This window comes from Diabrotica undecimpunctata, chromosome 1 (assembly GCF_040954645.1).
Source record: "Diabrotica undecimpunctata isolate CICGRU chromosome 1, icDiaUnde3, whole genome shotgun sequence".
NCBI classification, from domain to species: Eukaryota; Metazoa; Arthropoda; class Insecta; order Coleoptera; family Chrysomelidae; genus Diabrotica; species Diabrotica undecimpunctata.
The window spans coordinates 19,046,261-19,070,611 of record NC_092803.1 but is presented as its reverse complement, the minus strand read 5'-3'; the positions used below and the strand labels follow the sequence as shown (position 1 = coordinate 19,070,611).

Below are 24,351 nucleotides of genomic sequence, written 5' to 3'. Positions count from 1 at the left end.
TGTTAGTTGATAGTTTTTATTTGAACATATTTTTTATATTTTATGGAAATAAATATTCAGTTCAGGTGACTCATTTATTACTAGTACTGTTTCGTACCAAGAATTGTTTAAGTACCTACTTAAGTTTCAGTTTTGTGCTAAAAGTTACTAGATGACCCTTTTTCTAATCCCACGTCATTAAATCTCATTTGGCAATAGGGATTAAATTTAATTCTTGAATCAGTCATAAGTTTATTAATTTAAACGAATAAAGGGCTTTTTCCAAAAAAATATATTTAACAAGGACTAGTTTTCTTCATCTAAGGCATCTATAAAATAAGAAAATAATTTTTATGACAATCAATTCGTTCTAAACTCCTGATTATTTTTTAAATACAAACCGCACGCCTTAGAGTCGTCGATTTCCTTTCCCCTCAAACCAGCAAAGGAATATTTCTTTGAATTTCAAAATATGAGTCACTTTCTACAATTTTGATACTGTGCTGTATATTTCCAGTAGCACCCCGTTGATAGCAGAGACCCCGGTAAACCTTTCGTTGATGTTAATCGAAACTGTACTAATTTCTCAAACAATAAGAAGATGGAACAGATGAGTCTTCGTTCATCTTCTCGAGCGGGGGCTGGTAACCATCCAGTAACTCCAGATACCGTGTTGGATAAACAAACCGTACGACAATACCACTCGTAAACACTTGTTTTTTTCAAACATGTTTACCATAGGCCTTTGTTAACATTTCAAATACTTTGTTATACTTTATTTCATTCTTTACGCAAAATTTATACAAATTTTTTGATCTATTTTGAACCTTAGCGGCTGTCTCACAGACACGGTAAACAATGAATATAGCTGCACATTTTTTTATACTTTAGTAGCATGTATACCAACATAATAAAACAAATTTTGACGATTGGACTCTCCAAAGCCGCGAAATTTAAAAATTCCGGGTATTTTTTGAACAGACCTCGTATATAAATCACGATCATGAAACGACTGTTGCTGGAAAACAATAATTTTTGTAAACTTTCCAGAATTTTGACCGCTAGTGTAAGCTCAATTACAAACGATTTAGTTTTCATTCCCCGAATTAAGCATATTTTTCTTTATGGTTTTTAAATAGAGCATAAAATATATTATTTATGAAACACACTGTATATTTTGTTTAATTTATAATTGAAGGTATACATTATCTATCCATGCTGTTCAATCAATAAAATGATAAACAATGATAATGCCCCGATCAGATAATAATCTTCACAAAAAAATTGAAACATAATAAAATAGACTATAATATAACATAAAATATCTCTACCTGTTAAGATTCCCATTACCATATTGATTTGTGATTATTCAGATTACGTAGGCACATTAGAAGCCTTTCATATGCGACCTTAACGCTTGTGAAATCGGCATGATAGTTCAGTGGAAAAGCTCAACCTGCAATTTACCAGCCACGCCAATGCATGAATTTTTTTAACAAACTTTTAATGTTTTCGCAGAAGATTTGTTGGAATTAACAATCGTCGATATCTGCCCAAAGTGCCGCAAAAGTAAGTTTTATTTTATAATGTTTATTATTGTGTACGTATTTTATATGTAAATGTAGATCATGTAAAGTCTAATTAGTCTTTCTGTATCTCGACCCTATAATATTTTTAATATGAGTCGCTCAGCAGCAAAATGGCCTAAAGAATTGAGCTAAACATGAAACCAGTTTTTTTTATTAACCAGTATTATTCTATTCACTTTCACAAACATTCCTGGAACCTTATACATTATATGAGTCGAATGAGCAAAAGATTAACAAAAAAATCTTTTCTTATACAAAAAAAATTAGTTGGGCCACTATGTCAAATATTAAGCTTGTACGAAAAAACATAAAACTTTCACTTGGGTCACCTATTCATCTGTTTCCGATCCATTATCATGATCTATTGCATCCACGTTTGTCTTCAGGTTTGTGTAGAATTCATTATAGACCGGCGGAATGTAAGGAAGAAGACTCTGAAGGTCTTTATATTTCAGTTGCTCGATGGGTCTTCCAGCAGTATAGAGGATGTCCAAGTAGAAGTATTCTCTTTTTATCTGAAAGACACCTGTTCTTTTTTTTTTGAGACGTCGACACAATTAAATAATACACGGTCGTTATTAGAATATTTAAAATAAATTTTGAATTTCTCTTCTGCTTTGACCATTAGCCACTGTATTTTAAGCCATTCTACTTTTATATCTTGCTCACCTTTTTTCGGTTTGTAAGTAACTTCTTTAGTTTTTTAGTACACTTAAAATTTTCAGAGGTCATTTTAAATACCTGAAATTTATTATTCTTTTTGGAACTGGAATTAACCTTCACCCAATCGGCTGACAACAAAATACCTTTAAAATATCGTTTTTGTTTTTCGATCACTCAAAAGTCTCTGCCGCATGGCAAATAGGAGTGACGGGAAACTAGAAACTTGTGATGTATGATTGTGGGACTGAAAGTATTGGAAATAGTCATGTATGTACAAATATATTCTAGTTTAATATTTCGATTCTGACCTCCGCATTGATCGCTGTTCAAGATTAAAACAGGTGTGTTAACATACTTTTTTATGTAGTGTAAAATGCAAGAACTAATTTCTTTGGGCCACGTGAGAATATGCCTTCATGCTGTAAGGAATATTTTGCCTACCACATAAGGTATTATTATGGGGAGTTGAAAATTGGGGACAGAAATTATTGGGGTAGAGTTAGGGCAAGCAAAACAAACGAAACTGTTGCTAACGGCACTCAGTTTTTATTTGGAGAGCTGGGTCGTGGATAAGTGAGTGGCAAGGTGGTTGGATTGGGGCAACTACAAAGATGAAACAAAAGGGGTTAGAAATTTTTTTTTAAATAAATAAACAAATTGGGAAAAATACACATTTATTGCTGTCTCACCACAAACACTTACAAATATAGATAATAACAATAAACTACAAAATGTCAAAAACAAACTTACTATGTTCTATCAGTTTATAAACTCTTGAAGTTGGAGATACTACAAAAATTTACAATTGTTAATGGGCGACAATTTGTAGCAGAAATAAATTATCACAAATGAAAAAATTGCTTTTTAAATGAAACTATGCATAGAGGTTAACCTTTTAAAGAAACAAACAAAAACAAAGTTTCAAATATGATTAGATATTTACCAGACGTCAAAAATAGTGCTAGCTGTCATATGTCAATACTAAATCTTAAAACTGAGAACAAATAAAATGACAGCTTAGGCACACCCTAAGATTTACAATTTTAAATATTACAATTGTTTAAATTTTAATGAAAGCAATTATTATTAGAAAAAAATGTATTTTTACTTTAAAAGTTCTAACAAAAAGAGTTACCTTGGTTTCACTAAAATTTCTGGGGTTGGAAAATAAACTTACACTCTCTGCCACACGATAAAAAATTTATCTCCAAACTGTGAAAAAGTATTTTGAAAAGGCTTCTTAGGACAAAGCAAATTGAGGTTGAAATTAGCACTGGACACAAACTTTAGACTCAGCTTCTTAAAAAAACTGGAACCATGTGGGTATTTTTCAAAGTTGTTGTAAACGTCGTTTTACAAATATCTCAGATGAGAGACGGCTCACAAATAAAAAAACAGTGATTACTCGTCCAAAATTGTACTAAATAAGTAAAAATCACTTTTTTGTAACAAATTTGCCGGTTTTTTCCAACTAAACTAAACACGCCTGCTTTCAATGGCCCATCTGCCAAACCTCACTTAACTACTCATTTAACTTAACACTGCTACACATTTTCCATGAAAAGGGGAAAAAAAACACAAAACATTTCAAATTTGACGTAAAATTTGGACCAACACTGAAGCCAACTGCCCCTAACAGCGAGACTGAAGTAATTATCTTTAAAATTCATTCACCCAACTTGGTTATAAACAAAACACTTAAACGGGAACGCAAAATATCCTAAAGCGGTTCTCGATCAAAAGAAAATATCAAAGAAATACGCGTCCATGATATATAAACAAACTTAAAATGGTTTATCATCGACCTAGGCGACGCAAAAAGGATTGAAATACTTTTTCGGTGTTTTAACTTGTACGATATGAAACAGAAATACATGGAAAATATTCTTCGATGTTTTAATACATATACGAGGGGATTTCAATATATACCAAGGAATTTTAAAATGCTACAATGCCATACATACATGTGTATCTGACCTGTCGTTAGATTGCGGATGCGAAAAGAATACGTCCACAGCTGTCTCTTGTAATAAGCCACTTCCGTAGAAATACTAGGAGTAGCTAAAGTTTTCATCAAATTAAATGTAATTACTGTTGTGGTATCTTTATCCTTGGCTGCATCTTCCTTCATTCCACTTCGAGTTGCTTCTGCCTTCCGTAGCTGTAACTCTTTTTCTGTTTCCATTCTGATTTTTTCTACATCTACACAGCTTTTTACTTTCATGTTATAAGTCACATCGTTTGCAATTGTCAGTAGGAGGATAACGGAAATGTAGATTAAAATCTTCATTAAATATTTTCGAAAAGACAGGTGACAATCAGGTTTAAATCAGGTGACAGATACTCTCGATTAGAATTTTTGTTGCGGCTATAATGGGATGTATATTTGGGAAATTTGTTAATGAAATCTTTTATATTTGTTGTTGTTTTAAAATTAGGCAGACCATTATCGGCATTAACTTCTCTTGCCTACAGTAGGAATTTCGTTTCTAAAATAAAATTCATGCACTTTTTCCTTATGGCTACGATCAGCTCTGTCTACTAAATCGATTATTGTGTTGTGAGTCCGACTAACTTTTGGGTCTGAAAATGTGTGAATATTTTTATATGCCCTGAGTATATTATAAATACTTCGCCTGCACACACCTGACTTATGTGCAAATTTTATTGCCGACTCATGGATTGTTAGAGGAGGAATTTTCTTCTATTTCACACTTTATTTCTTTCACAAATATTTAAAATATTTTTTTTCGTTTTGACATCGAAATCTCATTTTTTTGTTCGTTTTCTTGGAGGACTGAGAGTTATTTCGGCAACCTCGTCCTCAGTATCTGTGTTAGACATATTTGTCTTTTTTTAAAAATTTATTATTAATTGAACCTGAAGATATTTAAAAATAATAAGATGGATATTAATCTATAAAAACACCATACTTACTTGAAGACAGAACAAAACAAGAATGAAATACAAATATTAATACTGATATTTATTTAAAAACTAAGAACCAATTTACGAAATAAAAGTTAAAAAGTAAATAGATCAATTAGCAAGCAGCATTCACTAATTGCACTTGCAATAAACTCAAAGCGAATATTGCTAAAACAAATATAGCAACTCTACTAAGTTTTAATAATTTAATAGGAAAGCAAAACCGTACGCCTATGGCTTCTTACGTGTCTTAGCGTGATTCTGTTTATTGGCAGTACATCTGTATTTGGAATATACTGTGTTGTAGTTGTAGGGTGTGATTTGACCCGATTTCTGATTCTATATCACTACGAAACTATGGAAATTATAATTATTACAATCTGATTATTATATGAAATAACTCGTTTTAGGTGAAATAATTTTAGAAATGTGATTTATATAGAATTCTATCTAAATTGAGTTACAGAATTTGCAATATTTTTCGTGAAATTGTTTTCGAGCATCCTATACAGTGTGTAAAAGCCAAATGGAATAGATTCATTATTTAGGTTACTGTACATATTTATAAAAAATCCCGAAACACGTCAAATTTAAATTATAACTTGACATTCTTTAACGTGAAAATGCAACCCCTACCTTCAACCCCCTTAGAATGACAGGTACAACCCCCAATTTTTAAAATAGGAAGTATAGGCTTGTGATATATCGTTTGAAAGGTCTTTTCATTCTCCATTCAAAAATGTTGTCGCTTTCAAGTTTATTAAGATTAATTAAGATAAAATAAATTAAAATCATGTGGTTACCGAAATTCGCTACAATACAATCAAAAACTAAAATGTAATCCAAAACGTAATAAAATGTAGAACACGAAAAAGAACTATGAATGTTAATGAAGTAAATGTTCAACGTCTTGGCAACATCCTAATCTCAAATAAAACTGTCTTCTAACATTATTTAACATAGCAGGCGTGATCGACCTAATCGCAAGCGTTATTCGTTCTTTTAAGTCATTTAAATCAGAAGGTTTAGTTTTGTACACATGGCTCTTCACATATCCCCATAAAAAGAAATCTAATAATGTAAGATCAGGTGATCGCGCTGGCCATTCAATCGATCCTCGCCTATCTATCCACCCTTATTATATATACTCAAAACTTATCTCCCGTTTAGGTCTTGATAATGAGAAAGTGAACAAAAACAATAGCAATGTGGTTTTTAGATGGTAACCATTAAAAAACTTTAAAGAATTTCCGTGGCAACGTTATTTTAACACGCATTAGTAAATTGTTTTATTTAAGTTGTCAGTATTTTAATTTAAGTAAAAAGTTCGTTCAATTCAATTCTGAAAAATGGTTAGATTAACGGAAATGCATAAAATAACAGTTTTACAAATGATTGGTTACGGAGATAACACCCGAACACAACAGGAAGTAACTCGCCTATTTCATGAGAAATTTCCTAATTTACCGCCTATATACCAAGGAACAATAAGTAAAATAGAGAAGCAGTTTCGCGAGTTTGGTCATGTAAGGCAGATAAAAAAAGCAGCTGCCAATGCACTGAGTGATGAACTCAAATTAGATGTGTTGCTTGAGTTTCAAGAAAATCCGCATACATCGAGTAGACAGGCATCCACTACATTCAATGCTAGCCATATATCGATAGTAAACATATTAAAAGAAAATAAATTGCATCTCTATAAGATGATACCTACTCAGGAGCTCATGGAAGACGATTTTGATAGGAGAACTTTTTTTTGTGAGCAAATGATGGACATGTTGGATAACAATATTATCCAATTAGAAGACGTTATGTTTTCTGATGAGTGAACTTTTTCACTTAACGATCATGCTAATCGGCAAAATTGCCGATACTGGGCCACGGAAAATCCTCAGTGGATGAGAGAAGAACACACTCAATACCCTCAAAAGGTTAATGTTTTGGGCAGGGATTGTAGGAAACAATATCATTGGTCCCTTTTTCATTGAGGGCAACTTGAATGGCAACAATTATTTGGCACTACTTCAAAATGATGTCATTCCAACGTTGGCAAATTTATATCCTGATCCAGGAAACCCTCAAGTTCCAGCGAATACGATATGGTTTCAGCAGGATGGAGCACCACCATATTACCAACTTAATGTCCGGCAGTACCTCGATACAATATTTCCCAATCGGAGGATAGGGAGGCGAGGATCGATTGAATGGCCAGCGCGATCACCTGATCTTACATTATTAGATTTCTTTTTATGGGGATATGTGAAGAGCCATGTGTACAAAACTAAACCTTCTGATTTAAATGACTTAAAAGAACGAATAACGCTTGCGATTAGGTCGATCACGCCTGCTATGTTAAATAATGTTAGAAGACAGTTTTATTTGAGATTAGGATGTTGCCAAGACGTTGAACATTTACTTCATTAACATTCATAGTTCTTTTTCGTGTTCTACATTTTATTACGTTTTGGATTACATTTTAGTTTTTGATTGTATTGTAGCGAATTTCGGTAACCACATGATTTTAATTTATTTTATCTTAATTAATCTTAATAAACTTGAAAGCGACAACATTTTTGAATGGAGAATGAAAAGACCTTTCAAACGATATATCACAAGCCTATACTTCCTATTTTAAAAATTGGGGGTTGTACCTGTCATTCTAAGGGGGTTGAAGGTAGGGGTTGCATTTTCACGTTAAAGAATGTCAAGTTATAATTTAAATTTGACGTGTTTCGGGATTTTTTATAAATATGTACAGTAACCTAAATAATGAATTTATTCCATTTGGCTTTTACACACTATATATATACTTCAGTACCGGACAGTTTTTTATTTCTCATTTAACAATTAAACAAGTGAAGAATTTAAAGGAATTTTTAATTTCTAATTTAATTATTTATCTCCATCTAAGGTTATCAATAAATTCTTGTTTATTTTTTTATGTTTTTTATCACGATGAGGTGTTTTGCTTAGTAAAAAAATATGCCTCGTGATGTTCTAGAGATATTTAAAAACAAACCTTTGTTGCCAGATCAGATAATTGATATTTGTTTTCATCCTCACGAACGAACGGTTCGTTCACTCTTTCAAGGTGTGACACATTCTTCCAATGAATATAAGTAGGATATTTCATTCGCAGAAGGGATAGTTTACATTTAATTAAATAATAATAAAATTAGTCTGCATCTGATAATTTATATACAGTGTGGCGCACCGAAAACGAAACAGAGGCATTTACTGGTAGATGATTCCTTTTTTGAAAAAACGCTCGGACCCGTCGATTTTGTTTTCGAGGGGGACACAAAATTGGCATAAAATCACTTTACATTTGCAGCCCCTTAAGCGGGGGTGGCATCATCCCTAAAATCTTAAATGAAAAGGGGGGTCGAATGATCCATTATTTGAAAGGTCTTTCAACTCCCTTTATAATGATGTAAAATTCATGTATTCAATTCAGTAGTTTTGGAGATTTATTGATTTAAAGTTTAAAGTAGACTTTAATAGGTACATCAAATTAGTTTGTACTTCTTTCAGAAGAAATTTGAGTAAAAGCATTTTCTTGATAAGTAAATGCTTTTATTTACTACGCCCATGGTTTATTAATAATAAAAATAGTAATTGAAGTGTCCTTTGTGACAAAAAAAGTTGTTTCTTGAAGAAAGATAAGTAGAGAATGCCACGTACTTATTTTAAATAGGAAATAGTACATTAGTTTGCGATTGATTTGACCAATCTTTGTTGTTAAAATATCATTTATTGCTTTATACATAAATTAACCATGGTATATTCCACGGCAGAAAGGGTTGAAATTATTGAAATATTTTTCGGAAATAATCAGTGCGCTAATAGAACAGCACAAACTTTTAATAAGCAACATGAGAACAATAATGTGCACCGAAAATATGTTCTAGAACTTGTAGCTAAATTTCGGGAAACTGGATCAGTCGCCAATAAAAAACGTAATATTGAAAATCCTATAAGGAACGAAGCAACAGAAGTGGGGGTTTTAGGGCAAGTTATTGTAGATCCTACATTAAGTACCCGCAAATTGCAAACTTCGTGTGGTGTTAGTCGACGTACTATCCAACGGATTCTAAAGGCCCATAATTTTCATCCGTATAAAATTCACCTTGTACAAGAACTTAATGAAGACGATTTTGATAAGCGATTAGAATTTTGTGAAGTTATGAGTGAACGAATTACAAACGATGAACAATTTTTATTTAACATTTGCTTTTCCGACGAATGTTCCTTTTTTTTAAATGGCGAAGTAAATCGTCATAATTGTCGATATTGGTCGGACTCTAATCCCAGAATTTACCATGAGGTACACACACAGCAGCCACAAAAATTAAATGTTTGGGCTGGCATTTTTGGCGATCATTTGGTTGGTCCTTTTTTCTTACCTGGAAATTTGATTGGTGAAATGTATTTGGAATTACTGCAAAATGCCATAGATCCTGCGCTAACAGATATAATTGAAAATCAGAATGATGGTCGATACGTTGAGAATATGTTGATGTTCCAACAGGATGGTGCCCCACCACATTACGCATTAAGAGTTCGGCATTATTTAGATCAGACCTTTCCAGGTCAATGGATTGGTAGAAGAGGTGCCGTTGAATGGCCCCCAAGATCGCCAGATTTATCACCTTTGGATTTCTTTTTGTGGGGTTACTTAAAAAGCAAAATCTATGCTACTCAGCCAACATCCTTAGAAGATTTACGACAAAGAATTGTGAATGAGTGCCATCAAATTACTCCTCAAATATTGCAAAATGTCCGGCAACGTTTTCAGCAAAATCTTTATTATTGCATGGAAAGTAATGGTGGTAATTTTCAACATTTACTCGGCTGACAGGTCAGTTCATTCTTTATTTTTTAACAACTTTGCTGCTATGTATTGATCTCCTCTTACGATGATGTATTTAAACTTTAAATCAATAAATCTCCAAAACTACTGAATTGAAGTACATGAATTTTACATTATTGTAAAGGGAGTTGAAAGACCTTTTAAATGATGGATCATTCGACCCCCCTTTCCATTTAAGATTTTAGGGATGGTGCCACCCCCGCTTAGGTAGCTGCAAATGTTAATGTGATTTTATGCCAATTTTGTTTCCCCCTCGATAACAAAATCGACGGGTCCAAGCGTTTTTTTTAAAAAGAAATCATCTGCCAGTAAATGCATCTGTTTCGTTTTCGGTGCGCCACCCTGTATATTAACAATTGAAGCTGATACATATTACTGAATTTTTAAAGTGTTTGCTCCAAGAATTGCCATAAACGAAAATTACTTATAATTATAAGCAAATAGAATATTCATTGTTGTGATACAGTTTTAACATTTAATTTTGTAATTTTGGAAAAAAAACTATAGAGGTTTCAAATCAGGTGAATCACACTGTCCATTAAATTAGAAACGAGTTTAATAATTTTGCGCCCTTGAATGAACCTGAACATGGTCATTTATTTTTTTACAAAATTTATTAATAAACAAGAGATATTTGCTCATTCATTTATTAAATGATGAATAGAATAATATTTGACAAATAAAATTGTCACTTATGAAATGAATTAATATTTAGATATTTAATTATCAAATGAAATATTCTTTCAACATTTTAACGACAATTTCTAAGTAGATGGGGAACAATAATTTACAAGGTAGAATTATTTGTATTCGGTTGGTTATTAATAATATATGGATTTTTTAATTAATCGATTTCCTTGAACTTAATTACGCGAGTTTGGATATGACAAATGACGTCATTTATAATACAACATGTAATGCATCAAAATAATTCCGTAAGAATCCCAAAATACAGTTGTCATAAATTGCCGCAGCAAAAAAATCTAACAAATGATGGAAACTGGAAAAATAAATCCAAGCAAGCAGTTTAAAGTAAACCCAGCCTGTGAGACATGTTCACTCCTAAGAATTACGTTTGGGTGTAACAATTCATTGGAGCGAGTTGTATTAACTCGAGTTAAAAACAGGAGTCACTCCACCGCGCTCCAATGCTCCAGGCCATCCGTTTCTACCCTACAGCACTCTGATGCGCGATAGGGACACAACTATCAGCCAAATGCTTTTCGTGTGGAAGTCCTGGGTACAAGAACTCCCAACCCGATATCCTAACCCGATCAATGCAGGTTAGCGTGACGCATTTTTTTCCTGCTTTCTGCTTTCTCTAGTGACGTATCATCGAACTGAAATTGCTTGATCGGGCCTCGAGTCTCTGCTCCGGGCTGTGCCCAGTTCGGCGACTCGGTGTCCGAGGATGTGGGTAATTCGTGCCCAAGTTTTGGGGTTTTGTTAATTTTTTTGGATGGCTGTCGCCTTTTTGTTAGAATTTTTTGATTTTTTTGGTGGCCGAAGCCTTTATTTATTTATTTATTTTGAAGGTTGTCCCGAAAATAATCATCAATTAATAAAATTTCCAATGCTGCGTGCTGGGGCTTCTTCTGTTGGTAGAGCTACGAATTATCTAGACTTTATGTGTTTGCCAGGATTTGCTGTTTTGGTCTTTTGTGCTTCCATCGATGGAACGCATCGTATCTTATTATTTCTCGCACGGTCGGGCTTGGATGATTCTCTAATTTTGCAAACCTAATTCAGGCTTTTTCTGCCATTTTATCTATCACCCTTGCTTGTTGTAGTTCTCTAAACAGAAACCGTTCAGCGACGTATCTGGGTACATTTGCCGCTTCTCTGAGGATGCTATTGTGGGTTGCTTGTATTTTCTTTTAATTTGAATTGCTTATGTGTCCCCATGCGAGAGATGCATTTGTGATTATTGGAAGTATGATGCTGTTTATTAGTCTCATTTTCGTCTTTATGCGCAGTTTGCTTTTTCTACCTATAAGTCCTCTTATTGCTGCTTTGGCTGTTGCTGTTTTTTGGATGGTTGTGTCCACGTGTTGCGTGAAGGTTAAGCCTTGGTCCATAGTGACTCCTAGGTATTTCGCTTCTCTTTTCCATTCGATGGGATCATCTTGCACTAACAGGTGTTCCTCTGGGGTTTATCTTTTCTTTTTGAATATGATTGCTTATGTCTTTTCTGAATTGATTGCTATTTTCTATTGAATACACCATTCTTGAATATTATCCAATGTTGTCTGTAGATTGTTGACCGCTACTTCTAAGTTTCTGTGTTTGGCCGCAATCGCTGTGTCATCTGCATAAAGGCTGAGTAGTGTTCCTGGTGTTCTTGGAACATCTGCGGTGTATATTGTGTACAGTAGGGGTGACAGGACTGCTCCATGTGGCACTCAAGCCACCGGAGTTCCATGCTCGGATAGTACTTGTCCTATTCGTACCCTGAAGCTTCGGTTGCTCAAGTACGAAGTGATGAGTCTCGTCATGGCCTCACTGTATCCGTAGCCTCTCATTTTTTATATTAGGCCTTTATGCCAGATTCTGTCGAAGGCTTTGCTTATATCCAGGAACGCTGCTCCTGTGTACTTTTTTTCGTTAAATCCAGCTGTTATGTATTCTGTCTAGTCTAAGTACTTGTAATTCGCTAGAGTGTTCTGCTTTAAATCCGAACTGAACTTCTGGGATTAGTCCTATTTCGTATGTTTCAGCTTGTAGTCTTCTTAGTATTATTCTTTCTACGATCTTGCTGACTGCTGGCAGTAAGCTTATCAGCCTGTAGTTTTGCGGAAACATGGTATTATGTCCTGGCTTCGGAATCATAATAACGTGGGCTCCCTTCAATCGATTTGGGAAGAGCCTATATCTAAGGATCGCGTTCGTTATGTTGGTTAAAAGTACTATTGCTTTGCTGGTAGATAATTCAGAGCTCTATTTGAAATTTCATCTAGACCAGGTGCTTTTCTCGGCGAGCTATTTTTAATTAGTTTGTTTATTTCTTGAGAAGATGTAGGTGTGATTATCCCCTCTGGCTCTTCGGGCATTTCTTGTTGTTCCTCCACTTCTTCGATGAAGTCTACATCTTTGTCTTAGTGATAATTTAATGTACACTCTCTCACGAAAGTCCTCCTCATGCTCATCACCTCGGCTTTTTCATCTATGGTGTAGACAATTCCATTTTCACCGTATAGTGGAGGTATGGGTTTTCTATCATTTCTTAGTATTTTTTGTAGTTTCCATATGTTTTGCATGTTTGGACCTTTTCCTCCATTTCATGAATGTGGTTATCCCATTGTCGGCTTCTGTGTTCTGCTAGTGCTATTTTCACTTCTCTGTTTAGCCGATTTGCATTGTTTTTGTCCTCCTGGTTTCTTGTCCTTCTAGCTCTCTTTTTGGCTCTGTTTTTTCCCCTATCATGGGGTAGTGCTATCTCTGAGTGCTTCTTGTACGAGATTTTTCGAACTCTAGGACTCTTTCTTCTATTTCTAGTGGATTGTTTATCACTGAGACGTTGTTGATTCCAATACTCACAAGTTTTTTGTAATTTGTCCACTTTGTGTTCTTTCTTTTTCTTGTTGTGTTGTTTTCTTCCCATGTTCCTATTTCTAGTAGTATGGGGTTGTGGCCTTGGTTTAATGTTCTGATCTTGGTCTGTAGTCCTAGATTTTTAACTACTACTATGTCTAGATGGGTGGGATGAGCATTTCCTGGGAAATGTGTCGGTTCGATGGGCCCTATATGGCCTAGATGTTCAATAATCTTCCGTTTCTATTCGTAGCTCTATCGTTCCAGTTTGGGGATCTCGCATTTAGGTCGCCTATTATTATGGAGGGCTGTTCTATATTCAGGAACGCGTTCAGGTCGTCGTCTAGAAAAATAAATCGTCAATAACCAAAAAATAAATTCTGGAACATATAGATAGCACCACCGATAACAAGTCCATACGACTTTAGACCTTCAAACATCATCTGTCAACATTTGAGTCCTTTTTCAAACTGGTATTTAATAACAAATTTAATAAAATGTTGAATTTTTATAATAAAAATAAAGCTCCAAAGAATCGATTGCGATTCACAAAATACCAATAGAGTCACTGTTTAGGCAAGTATAGTTGTTTACATATTCACTCTCCGGAATAAACAAATCGAATAACATAAACTATTTGGATGATCTGGTACAAATTTAGCACACTTTGATAACGCATTAACTGCAATAATTTCAAGTATACTTGAACTGCTTATATTACATGTCATTAAACAACAAACTTACATATTAACATTTATAAATTACTGCAAAAATTTGTGTTTTTGCAATTATCTCGGTCAATAATTGCTTATATATTTTAAGTTCGAAACTTTCAAAATTAAAGAACTTTTTATGATCTACTTTGATTGAAATCATTTTCTCTACAATGTATAAGGAACATTTTCTAGACAAAATATATTTTTTTCACTTTTTACGATTGATTAATAAAAAAAAAAACAAAGCAAAATTAGCTGTACGTCTGCACGGATTAGTCATCAGCTATCCCTCATATACCTTGTAGAACCTTCAAATATATGTATGTATAAGATTTTTACGTGAAATCAATAATTTTTACACATTATATAGACTGGTCTATTTTTGGAAACGAAGGCTTCGCTATACGGAGAGTGTTTGCAGAAACGAAAGATACTGTATTCCGAAGAAAGGGTTTCACGCGAAACAAAACTGCAAAAACAGTATTAGTCTCGTTATTTAATAAACACTTCTTATTTTTTTAGAAGCAGCACTAGAAAGCTCTAGGAAAACGCAAAGTCATACCGAACAAAAGAAACAACAAAAATACACCATGGTTCAGAAAAGAAATAAAAGAGGAATGTAAAGAGAAACGAGAAGCCTACACGAAGTACAAAACATCAAATACCCCAGAATCCCGAGACACCTATAGAAGAATACGAAATGAAACAAAGCAGTAGAAATAGCCATAAATTCACTCAAAAATAGAAAGTCACCAGGATCAGAGGGAATAACCAACGAGCTTCTAAAACACGGAGGAGAAAGTATAACTCTAGAGATGACAAAGCTTATACAAAAACTAATATTGCACTGCAAGATATCAGACGCATGGAGAAACAGCATAATGATACCAATGTCCAAGAAAAGAGATAAAGAAGACCCCAAAAATTATAGAGGTATAAATCTACTGAACACCGCACTTAAGCTTACCACAAAAGTCCTAACCAACAAAATCAATAAACTAACAACTTTATCAGATGAACAATAAGGATTCAGATCCGGAAGATCCTGCGTAGACGCTATATTTGCACTAAGACAAATCACAGAAAAGGTCATCGAGTACAATAAACCAGCATATCTATGTTTTATAGACCTGACAAAGACTTTCGATCACATCCAAGTCAAAGACGTCTTACACCTACTGTATAAAACAAACATACCAATCAATATTATACAAATCATCGAAAACATCTAATCTACTTCCATAATCGACTACAGGCAAAGATAAATGGAAAACTAACACAGTGTATACCAGTACAAAGCGGAGTCAGACAGGGTGACTCGTTAAGCCCACTTCTCTTTAATATAATAATGGACGAAATAATACAAGCAGTACGTAAAGGTCATGGCTACAGATTGGGGAACAAAGAAATCGAAATACTATGTTGTGCAGTCGACGCCGCATTAATCGCTGAGACAGAAGACGAGCTCCAAAGATTAACACACATCTTCAATATAGTGAAGTCGTTTTACCCTGTCGTATTTCGGATTAACGCCCGAAAAATAATTTATGACTCTAGTTATAGCCACTCTGTTATGCTTTCCCTTTTGTACCTGCTTTGTGGTACCGGACCTCCTACTGGTCGGCTGTAGTACTTGAGGATAAATCAGCGCTACCAAAACAATTTTTTTTATAAATCGTGAAAAAACGCAAATTGAATGCTTTGTGATGATAATTTATTGAAAAAACTTTTATAATTTTATTTCAAATAAAATTGTCTCGAGGAGTGCATCCATTCCTTGCGGTCGCATAACTGGATAATTTTAGTTGTTATATTTGCAAAAATAGTAAACAGTCTGCGGAGTCGAGGCTCTCCATTGACCGGACTCATCGGCCAATGACCGACGCGCCCTGCCACCGAGGCCCCGCCCCCTCGTGTATATATTCAGAGAGCTCCGAAAAATCTCGCTATTAGTATTCAACGATCGCCGGTTTTCAATAGTGACAATGGATAACGTACAAGAAAACGATAGAACACCTAAATCTAAGTTTTTATCGCCGAGTGAGCATCGAATTGTGTTGAAAATGGAAAATTATTTTACTTTAGAAAAAATCAACATGGGACCAATTACATCAATACTGGCAGTTCAAAAAAGGACAAGTGCAGCTTGTGGAATTTCAGAACGGACCTTGCAAAGTGTTCGCAAAATGAGTGAGGAGGAATTAAGTAAGGAAAATAAAAGGATTCGTGGATTCGATGCTTGCTCGCTCTCGACTGCACTTGGTGCAGAAAAGGGAAAGCAAGTATCGGCACACACAACCATCATTAGATCGCCGAACAATTGCTTTGACCGGTAGTGATAAAGCCAAATGGGCTAACCTACCACTTAAATGTAAATACACGGAAATCTCCCATTGCCTGACGGGGGATATCGCGAAATAGTCCTGGCTGAAATGGAGACCTGGCTCCAAAGACCAGGGGGCGGAGGAAAGCCGGGACTGGTTGTACCGCAGGAGGACAACCTACCTCGGTGGGTTTGGGAAGGTGTCTGTGGGAAGTAGGAATAAGTCTTTGTTTTATATAGATATATATTTTTATAGATATATTTATAAAATATATAAAAATAAAAATATAATACAAAATTTTGAACACCCAGTATTAACATTGGCAAATTTTTTTATGCTTAAATAAAAATAGAGTTTAGTACACGCTGAAAAAGAATTTTTGCTTTTTCAGCATAAATATTAACCACAATATTAATTTTTGAAGTTGCATGTGTAATATGAAAAATTTTTCAAAAACTTTAAATATCTCAAAAACGACTATTTTTTCGAGAATGGTATCCCAATAAAAATCGATCCAGAATTTTACGTAGATTCTAAAAAAATAACAAAAAGCACAGTTTCTATTTAAAATAAGAAACTTAATGGCGACTTCCGGTACAACCGGAAGTGCTAGTAGAATGCAAATATTTAAAAAATGAAGAATGTTTTGCATAACCCATTATTCCAAGTTTGCAGAAACCAGTGACGACCAGAACTTTGAAAACTTTTAACCAACATGTTGCGTGAATGACCCTGTATATTTCATACTCAATGTTTATCAATTTACATTATGATATTCAATTATTATAAAACATAATACAAAGTTATTTTATTAAAAAAATCCCTAATGTCGTATTATCAAATTAAGAAAATCGTACATTTTTAATTTGAGTACCGCTGTACACTACGATGTAAAATCGAAATTGATGGGAAAATAATAAAGCAGGAACCAAGGTTTAGATATCTGGGAATAGATATAACTAGTTACGGAGTTGTTAAAGAAAAAGTACGACAACAAAGCTTAAAAGCAAGTTAAGCGGCGGGATCTCTTAATGACACAATCTGGAAGAACAAACACCTAAGACAAGACAAAAACAAGAATCTATAAAGTAGCAATTAGACCTATATTAACATACACGGCAGAGACAAGACCTGACACATTTAAAACGAGACGACTACTAGAAACAACAGAGATGAAAATACTTCGACAAATATCAGTGAAAAGTCTGTTGGATAGGAGAGAAGCGAAAACATAAGAAGAGTATGCAATATAGAAGACATAAATGGATGGGTGACAAAACGGAAACAGTAGTGGAACGAACACATTAGTAGAATGGCAGAGGATAGGATAGTACGAATAGCATGAGATAAGTCACCAAATGGACGAACAAGTATTGGCAGACCAAGAAAAATATGGGTGCGTTAATATAAACAATTTAAGAGGCTAATATTGAAGAAGAAACAGGCTTTAAAGCCTACTTACAAAAAAGAAGAAGAAGATCTTATATTTTTAGCTGTTTTTTGTAAATACCAATATTCTGAGAAACAATAAAACAGCAGCAAAAACTTTTTTTTGTTTCACAGTTTTTTGTTTGTTCTAATGAGAACACTATTCATATCACTAGTGACGCTAACGTATTCGTACTAAGATTAAGTACTCAAACATGATAACGTCGTTATAGATATGAAGATTACGACTATGAAACAGTCAATCAGATTATTTGAACATTATATGTATTTTGTGACTATCACATTTAACAAAAGAAACATTTGAATGTACACATATTGGTACAAAGATTTAAAAAACTCATAGAATGTAGATATTTTTGGTAAATATATTTGTTTTATTTTCTTAAAATGTTTGTTCTTGACGGTGATAAATATTTTCATTTCTAGCGTTATAGAATCCTGATATCATGGTTTATTCGTTGTCCTTCGTCTTATTTCTTGTAGCGTTTCGTAAAAATCTCTATTTGCTTGGGGCTTACTTTTTTCTGTTGTTTATCCTAATACAAGTTATTGTGTTTTTATTTTTGATTAAAATCAAGTAGGAATAGGTAGAACTAGATGTATTGTTTATCAGCAAACAGTAATTATATTTAGATGAACAAGTTCTTGTTTTTATTGCATCAAAATAGACTTTGTTGTTTTTGTCTATGAACCTGTTGCACCTAATGTTGATCTAGGAATTTAGAAATGTTTATATTTATCGGTGAATATAAAACGAGTTTGTTCACAATAAAATTCGTGTAAAGTCAGGAACTTGTTTGTTATTTACTTCGACATTCTGGACAGCTGTAATACAAGTTATTGTGTTTTTATTTTTAATTAAAATCAAGTAGGAATAGGTAGAACTAGATCTATTGTTTATCAGCAAACAGTAATTATATTTAGATGAACAAGTTCTTGTTTTTATTGCATCAAAATAGACTTTGTTGTTTTTGTCTAGGTACCTGTTGCACTGAAAGGAATTCAGATATGTTTATATTTATCGGTAAATATAAAACGAGTTGGTTCACATAAAATTCGTGTAAAGTGGAGAACTTATTTTTTATTTTCTTGGATATTCTGGACTGCTGTTTATAGGGATGCACTCACTTTGTCCCGTGGGAAGGAACGGGACAGCGGTTTTTGCTGCGGGACAGAACAAACATTTTTCTGGAGGACGGGACAGGCGTTTTGTCCCGCAGAACGTCCCGGATGTCCCGCAAAAACTGCACTTTTATTATTATCGGATTGATTTGGTAATTAAAGTTACATCGGAAATCCGAATGTTTTTCCTGAATATTTTACCACTGAAGATTCGATTATTCTTTTTAAGCTGCTGTCCATTTATGCGTAGACGTTCACTTTACATTGTCTTGTCAGGTGAGATGTTAGATAGTCAATTTTTCTATTTTTAACAGCATTTGCGAAGTATTTCATAACTGTGGATTTATGTCCATTGGCGAATATTACCCATCCACGATATCTTTTTACATCCTAGACTTCTCTTACCATCTACCTTTCCTTCCAGTACCAGTTGCTGAAGAGTGTTCTCGTAATATGTGCCCTAAATATATAGTCTTCTTACTTTTTACATAATCAAAAAGTTCCCTATCCTGGAGGCCCAGTCTTCTTAATAATTCCACATTTCTGACTTTGTCTTTCCATGTTATTCTAAGCATTTGGTGCCGGTACCACATTTCCCTTCAAGTTTGTGTTAATGGATCTGGCCTTTAACGTCCATCCTTGTATTACGTACAAGAAAACAGGCCAAACATAATACTTAATCATCTTGTATCTCAGCTTGAAATCTAACTTGCAACAAATTATTATTAGGTCGACAATCAAGGACTACGAACTAGACCAATATTCAAAAGATCAAATGCAAGCAACCAATATAAGCATAAAGGACTGGCATGGTTCACTGATAGTTTCTGCAATATATAGCCCACCAAGGCACTCAATAACTAGCGAACACTATGAACAGCTGTTTACGACACTTGGCAACAGATTTATTGCAGCTGGTGACTATATTGCCAGCCTAAGAATACACAATGGGGCTCTAGATTAATATTACCAAAAGGTAGACAACTATTAAAAGTAACAGAAAACAAAAGTCTTAATTTCATATCAACAGGTGAACTAACCTATTGGCCAACCGACCTAACTAATATCCCTGATCTTGTTGATTTTGGAATTTACAAGGTAGTTCCCAAGAATGGTGTGTTGGGAAACTCTTGTCTTCAATTGTCTTCTGACTATTGCCCGATTATAATTACAATCAGCACTGACAGAATACAAAAAGAACCAGCTCCAAGCTTGGGCAACAAATACACTAATAGTCTTGTCTTAATTTAGGAACAATAATATACATACCCCAGATGGTCACTGGGCAAAAAGTAATGAGGACAAAGCCAATGTTTTTGCAGAGCACTTCGGAGAAAACGTCTTCCAACCATATTCCGCTAAAAATAACTTCCGATATTAAACATAAAGTGAAAGCATTTCTGCAAACCCCATATCAACTGGAACTACCTATTCAAAATTGTACCGTTAACCAAATCACAAGATTCATACATATGTTGAATACAAAAAATCTTCAGGATACAACTTAAGTATTTCTAAAATTTTGAAAGAACTTTCGTATAGTGGACTGAGATATTTGACACAAATATACAATGCCGTTTAAAGGACAGGGTACTTTCCGCTTTTGTGAAAAGCAGCCCAAATTATACTAATCTCTAAGTCAGGAAAACCTGCTGAGTAAACAGTATCCCACATACCTATTAGCCTACTCCCTTCAGAAAAAGCTTACCGAACAACATTTTCCTTACCCTCAAATCCTACCTCCAAAATAGACACTTTCGAGTAAGGTATCAAGACAAAACCACAACTCAACTGTCTTTAAGGTTTGGTGTGCCTGAGGGGAGTATACTTGGTCCGATCCTCTATATCATATACACAACTGATCTTCCTACTAGCAAAAATATAACCATTGCAACATATGCAGATGATACCGCTGTCATGGCATCTCACAAAAATCCAGTCATTGCTTCGCGCTCACTTGGATGTTATTTCCTCTTGGCTAAACACCGGGCGAATTGAAGCAAATGAAACAAAATCTATCTATGTCACCTACTCCCTACGAAGAGGTGCCTGTCCAACCGTGGCATTAAATGGTCAGTTCCTGCAACAAAAAGAAGATGCAAAATATCTGGGAATCCATCTGGACCGACGATTAACTTGGATGACACATATATTTGCTAAGAGAAGGCCAATGGGCTTGAAACTTGGCAAATTGAACTGGATGCTCACTTTTTTTTGTTAAGTTCAAGATTTAATCATCATCATCAGTGGTGCTACAGCTCTAGTTGAGCCTTGACCTTCCCCAGTCTATTTCGCCAGTCGTTTCTGTTCATCGCCAACCGTTGCCAATTTGCCGAGCCGATTTTCCTTGCGTCCTCGTCCACACCGTCCCTCCATCTCAGTCGTGGTCTGCCTCTACTCCTATTTCCCACTGGGACCGATAATAGAGTTCGTATGGGTGGGTAATTTTCATTTGCTCTTGACACATGTCCAGCCCATCTAAGCCTACCTATTTTTATGAAGGATATTACATCTCTACCATTTACTATTTTTTTATACTTCTCGTACAATTCGAAATTATATCGCCTTCTCCAAATACCATTCTCACAGAATGCGCCCATTATTCTTCTTAGTATCTTCCTTTCGAAGACGAGCAGAAGATTTGCGTCTGTTTTGGAGATGGTCCATGTTTCTGACCCATATGTCAGCACTGGTAGGATGAGTGTTCTATATATTATTAGTTTGGTTTTCTGGCTTAAATTTCTGTTTTTTAGCTGCTTACTTAGTCCAAAATAACATTTGTTTGCTAGCAGTACCCTCCGTTTTACTTCTTCAGATGTGTCATTATCGTTTGTTATGAGAGAACCCAAATATGTAAACTTATTTACTACCTCAAAATTATATTGGTCTATACTGAAGTTTTCTTCGGCGTTTCTAGCTCTATCTCTGTTATTTGGAATAGATGCTAACATCTTGGTTTTTTCCTCGTTTATTTTAAGGCCCATATTTTGTGCGGCTGTCAAGAAGGTGGAAGTCATCTCTTTAAGTCCTCGTGTAGTACGTGCGATCAAATCTAGATCGTCAGCGTAAGCCATAATCTGCGTTGATTTATTAAAGATTGTTCCCCTATTGTGTAACTCGGCATCTCTTATAGTCTTTTCTAACGCTAAATTAAAGAGAAGGCACGCCAGCGTGTCTCCCTGCCGTAACCCTGCATATGTTTCAAACGCTTGTGACATATCGCCTTGTATTTGCACTCTGCAGATCACTTTACTCATAGTTGTTTTTACGAGCCTTATTAATTTATGGGGGATGTTAAGTTCATTCATGGCTTCGTATAATTTACCTCTTAGGACGCGGTTTTCAGTTTTTAGTTCAAGATTTAAGTTCAACTATAAAAGCCAAAATCTCCTGTCATCCAGCGTATTTTTGTCCTTATTACGCCATTATGAAATAAGTATCTTACGATACTTTGATTGAGGCTTCAAATCTCGAATTAAATTGAAATTTTTGTTTTTAAAATAGGTGGGTGATTTCTGGTTTGCCAGTAAATATATTATGTGAAATGCACTGTCGTACACCTTATCTCCACTTACCGTTAAAGTAACATCAGAATATTTTGTTTAATCTGAATTTTCTTAGTAAAACCCATTATTCACGTAACTCACGAACGTAATCATATTCTACAACGTTTTCTGTTTTCAGATGAGACGAGGTTCACACGATATGCAAGTGAATGTCGCTGGCATCAGGCGAAACATCAAGAATTTCGCCCACAATTACTCCGATGCTCAAAAGAAAGTAAGAGAAGCGACCTCGAACGATCCATGGGGTCCGAGCAGTACTATAATGGCGGAAATCGCCGATCTCACATACAATGTGGTGGCCTTCAGCGAAATAATGCAAATGGTAAGGGTTTTAATTATTTATTTACAATCAGTACAACAAAATCTTTTTATTATAATTTTCAAAACATGTAATATATTTTTCATATCGACCAAATAACATTTAATTCTTAACAGAACCTTTCCAAAATTCTTGCTCTAAATCACTATTAAAATGGTACGTTTTACTTTTTTTCGCCGCACCCATTTTGTGTTTTAAATATTGCTATTTTACATACAACTTGTACTTATCCTGAATTAATAAATATTGACCTAATGCTCTGTCGCCGTAGCTTATTATATATGAAACAGACATTCGAGAAGATTCGGTAACATTCGCCGAATGACGCGCGCTCGCATTGCCTTAGAAATCTGGAATATTTCGACCAGGGCCTGATTAATTTTGAATTCTTTCGGATCGACAGTGTGGGCACCGCTGCTCTTATGTATCTTCTTCTTTGGGTGCCTGTCCGTTCCGAACGTTGGCGATCATTCTGGCTATGATGACTTGGTTGGTTGCTATACGGAATAGATGTGTTGAGGTCTTTTTATATCATGCTCTCAGGTTAGCTAACCAGGATATTCTTCTTCGTCCTGGGGCCCTTTTTCCTTCAATTTTACCTTGCAAAATGCATTGGAATAGCTCATATCTGCCTTGATTTCTCATTATATGTCCCAAGTACTGCAGCTTACGGCCCTTCATGATGTTGACCAAATCTGCTGTTGTGTTCATCCTTCGTAGTATTTCTTCATCGGTGACTTTGTCTGTCCATGATATCTTCAGGATCCTTCTGTATAACCATAGCTCAAAAGCCTGAAGTTTTGATAGTTTCCGCCTTCAAACTACACGTTTCTACTCCGTACAGAAGCAATGAGTACACGTAACATTTAAGGAGCCTTATTTTTGTTTCTAGGGTGAGGTTATGGCTTTTGAACACAGAGCTCATAGTCAAGAAAGCGCTTTTTGCCTTTCCGTTGCGACATTTAATCTCTTGGGTATTGTCCCACGACTCATTGATTATAGTTCCAGTAGTTGTACTGCGAGACACGTTCAATTCTCGTTTGGTTTACATACAGATTTACTCCAGTTATGTTTTCCTTGCTGATGATCATTAGCTTGGTTTTGCTGGTGTTTACATCTAGTCCATATGTTCTTGTTTACGTTATTTCGTTCATTAAGTTTTGCAGCCCTTCTATGGTATTTAAAAACACTATTGTATCATTTGCATACCGCAGGATATTGAGCTTGACTCTTTTATTGAGATGCCTTCATCAATATCTTTTAGAGCATCTTCAAAAATGTGCTCCGAGTAC

General features: G+C 34.8%; 1 protein-coding gene across 5 annotated transcripts in view; it reads left to right on the top strand.

Annotated features, from left to right (window-relative positions):
* Nucleotides 1-24,351, top strand: part of lqf (epsin homolog lqf) — an 83,642-nt gene that overhangs the window by 11,757 nt on the left and 47,534 nt on the right. For 3 of the 5 annotated variants that reach the window (XM_072537880.1, XM_072537854.1, XM_072537890.1), the window contains exons 2-3: nt 1,498-1,548; nt 22,859-23,062. In XM_072537880.1, the coding sequence (XP_072393981.1) occupies nt 22,859-23,062 (204 nt within the window). In that variant the 5' untranslated portion in view covers nt 1,498-1,548. Of the gene's footprint in view, nt 1-1,497; nt 1,549-18,300; nt 18,412-22,858; nt 23,063-24,351 lie in introns of those variants that run through there. The other 2 variants (XM_072537863.1, XM_072537871.1) reach the window with 2 other exon arrangements.